The sequence below is a fragment of the Sinocyclocheilus grahami genome, unplaced genomic scaffold (genome assembly GCF_001515645.1).
Source record: "Sinocyclocheilus grahami isolate Dianchi unplaced genomic scaffold, SAMN03320097.WGS_v1.1 scaffold370.1, whole genome shotgun sequence".
Taxonomy (NCBI): Eukaryota; Metazoa; Chordata; class Actinopteri; order Cypriniformes; family Cyprinidae; genus Sinocyclocheilus; species Sinocyclocheilus grahami.
In genome coordinates, this window is record NW_015505549.1 from 35868 (window position 1) to 38539 (window position 2672).

The 2672-nt window shown below is 38.2% G+C and overlaps 2 protein-coding genes across 2 annotated transcripts in view; one reads left to right on the forward strand and one right to left on the reverse strand.

Annotated features, from left to right (window-relative positions):
* Window positions 1-597: 597 nt before the first annotated feature.
* On the reverse strand, window positions 598-1541 carry LOC107549349 (translation machinery-associated protein 7-like). Its single transcript, XM_016230396.1, has 3 exons — window positions 1461-1541; window positions 1241-1328; window positions 598-1150 (listed from the first exon to the last, which is right to left on the reverse strand). Exons 1-3 carry the CDS (start codon window positions 1539-1541, stop codon window positions 1116-1118), a joined length of 204 nt encoding a protein of 67 aa, XP_016085882.1. The 3' UTR covers window positions 598-1115.
* Window positions 1542-1776: 235 nt separating this feature from the next.
* Window positions 1777-2672, forward strand: part of LOC107549370 (coiled-coil domain-containing protein 51-like) — a 4313-nt gene continuing 3417 nt past the window's right edge. Inside the window, exon 1 of the mRNA XM_016230418.1 lies at window positions 1777-1985. Within this exon, the coding sequence (XP_016085904.1) occupies window positions 1836-1985 (150 nt within the window). The 5' untranslated portion in view covers window positions 1777-1835. The remainder of the gene's footprint in view (window positions 1986-2672) is intronic.

Sequence of the window (2672 nt, forward strand, 5' to 3'; positions counted from 1 at the left end):
TTGGATGGCCCGAGTGTAAATACATTTTAAACAAATTTAAATTTTTGGGTGAACACGGTGTAATGACATGCCACGTATTATTGCATTTACAAACAACCTAACCAAGTTTGTAATATAAGAATATATATAATTAAAAAGTTTTTTTATAAAACAAAAATGTGCTTATCCATACAGAACATCATGATTTTGGGGGACTTCAATGCAGACGGCAGTTACGTGTCTGATAATGAAATGAAAACAATCCACATCAGGAGTGACGAGAACTTCCACTGGCTGATCACGGATGACGTGGACACCACAGCCAGCACCAGAAACAACAACACTTATGGCCAGTAATTAATCAGTGTAAAAAAAAACAAATATGATTTTGAGTCACTCTCATTAATGTGACATGTTCATGCACATGATTGTGGTATATGGAGACGATATGCTGAAAGCTGTTGTTCCGGATTCTGCAAAACCGTTCAACTTCCAGAAGGCCTACAAACTGAAAGAGGAGGATGTAAACAATAATCATTTTACATTTGAACTGATATTTAATCACACTTACCAAAACGTTATTACTGAACTGTAGCTTACAGAATTTTTTTTTTTTGGGGGGGACAGGTCGAGTATTCTTCTTAAACACAGATTTAATGTCTTCACAAGCGCTGAAGAAGTAGAAGTGGAACTGAAGAAAAAAACGTAAGCAGCTTAAACGTCAATGTACGACACATGAAGAGCAACTCAATGACGAATACTATATAACAAAAAGAAACAATAACGTCAAGTTTTTTTTGTTTAGGTTGAACAAAGATGATATTGCGAGATGGAACATTTCATGGACAAGAAAAGTGTGGAGATCAGACGGAGATAAGCGTAACACTTCTGTGATTGTTTACACGAGACTTGAAATGTTTGGATATTGTACAGTTATTTTTCATGCGCTTTGACTGTCATATGAATGTTTCACAAAGACATTAAACATCCGAAATTGAAATTTACAGTCACTACAAATTTTATTCCTCTACAAAATATAAGAAATGTAAACTAAAAAAAAATAATTTTACGTCGCCACCGTGGACCCAAAACACGAGTTGGTGGTTTAAACAGCAAGCAAATATACACTCAAACATTCATTTCTTCCCAGACTTCTTGATTCCGCCTCCAGCTGCGGAAAGAGAACAAAACAGGATTGCTTGTTGTGTGAAAAAAACACTAACTATATAGAAAGATTGTCTGGTGGCTTTATGTCTCTTACTTAAAGGTCCTTTTCCAGTAGCCTTGGCTTTCAACTGTTCCATTGCTTTCTGCTCATCTTTCTGTTTCTGTTTGAAAGCCATGTCCTCCTGTAGGAACGGGTAATGAAAATGCACAAAGCATTATTTCTGAATTTCCCTAATCATTACTTCACTCCAAGCAGCTTATCTGTATTCTCAGCGTTTATTTCAGCAGAAACCTTGATGTACAAGTGAACTTACATCGTCCATATCCTTCGACTGCTTTTTGGGAGCCTTGAGAGGTTTCTTTTTACCTCCTGCATAAGAGGTAATGTATGACATATGACCCAGAAAAGACGCACCTTTCAGTAGACACGTTTACATGCATCCAAATAATCCATTAGTAATTGGAATCGATCGGATTAGATGAGGTGGTGTTGACACTTGGGGTGGCCAACCATATTTCAATGGGGGCCACCATGTAGACCCGCCCCTGCTTCTCAATCGGATTCAAAGTTCCTTTTCAATTCATTCCGATTGACAAACATGAGTGCATGTAAACATACTTACTCTTGGATTCATTTAAATGTGAGTATAATCTGAATTGTGTTTTGCTGTTAGGCCGAAAAGGCCTTCATGGTCGCCAGAGGAATCGTCAGAGAAGCTCACACCAGCCTGGAGGCTCTCCAAGTTCGGCTGAAGGAAGTGAGGGACCGTTTGGACCGCGTGTCACGTGAAGAGGCACATTATTTAGAGTTAGCCACACTGGAACATAAGTTACTGCAGGTGAGGTGGACCTAGTAATGTCGTGTGATATGGACAAAAAATTATCACGATAAAGTTTTTCATATCAGTCGATAACGATAATTATCACGATTAATTTCACATCTTAATTTCGTTCATGTTTAAAGGCAGATTTTTGCTCCTCAGTGAAAGTTAATTGTGGTTTTAAACTACTCTTTATGGTCAGAACACGTTTTTGAATTTTACACTTTTCCAGTCATTTTTCCTTAAAGGGGTCATATGATGCTGCTAAAAAGAACATTATTTGGTGTATTTGGTGTAATGCAATGTTTACGCAGGTTAAAGTTAAAAAAACACATTATTTTCTACATACTGTACATTATTGTTTCTCTTCTATGCCCCTCCTTTTTGAAACACATCGATTTTTACAAAGCTCATCGTTCTGAAAAAGCGAGGTGTGCTGTGATTGGCCAGCTATCCAGTGCGTTGTGATTGGCCGAATACCTCAAGCGTGTGACGGAAATGTTACGCCCCTCACATACTGTTGATGCCGTGTCCTGGCCGGAGCGACGAGACAAAAACATTAAAACCCATTACAAACGAGGCATTCGTTGCATCCAGTGGGGGACATAATTACTGATTATAATGACTTATACTGTCTTTTTACGCGTTGCGTTGCATTGCATCATGCCGCGTAAACATAAAACTCTGTCTGCATTTGTGATCAGA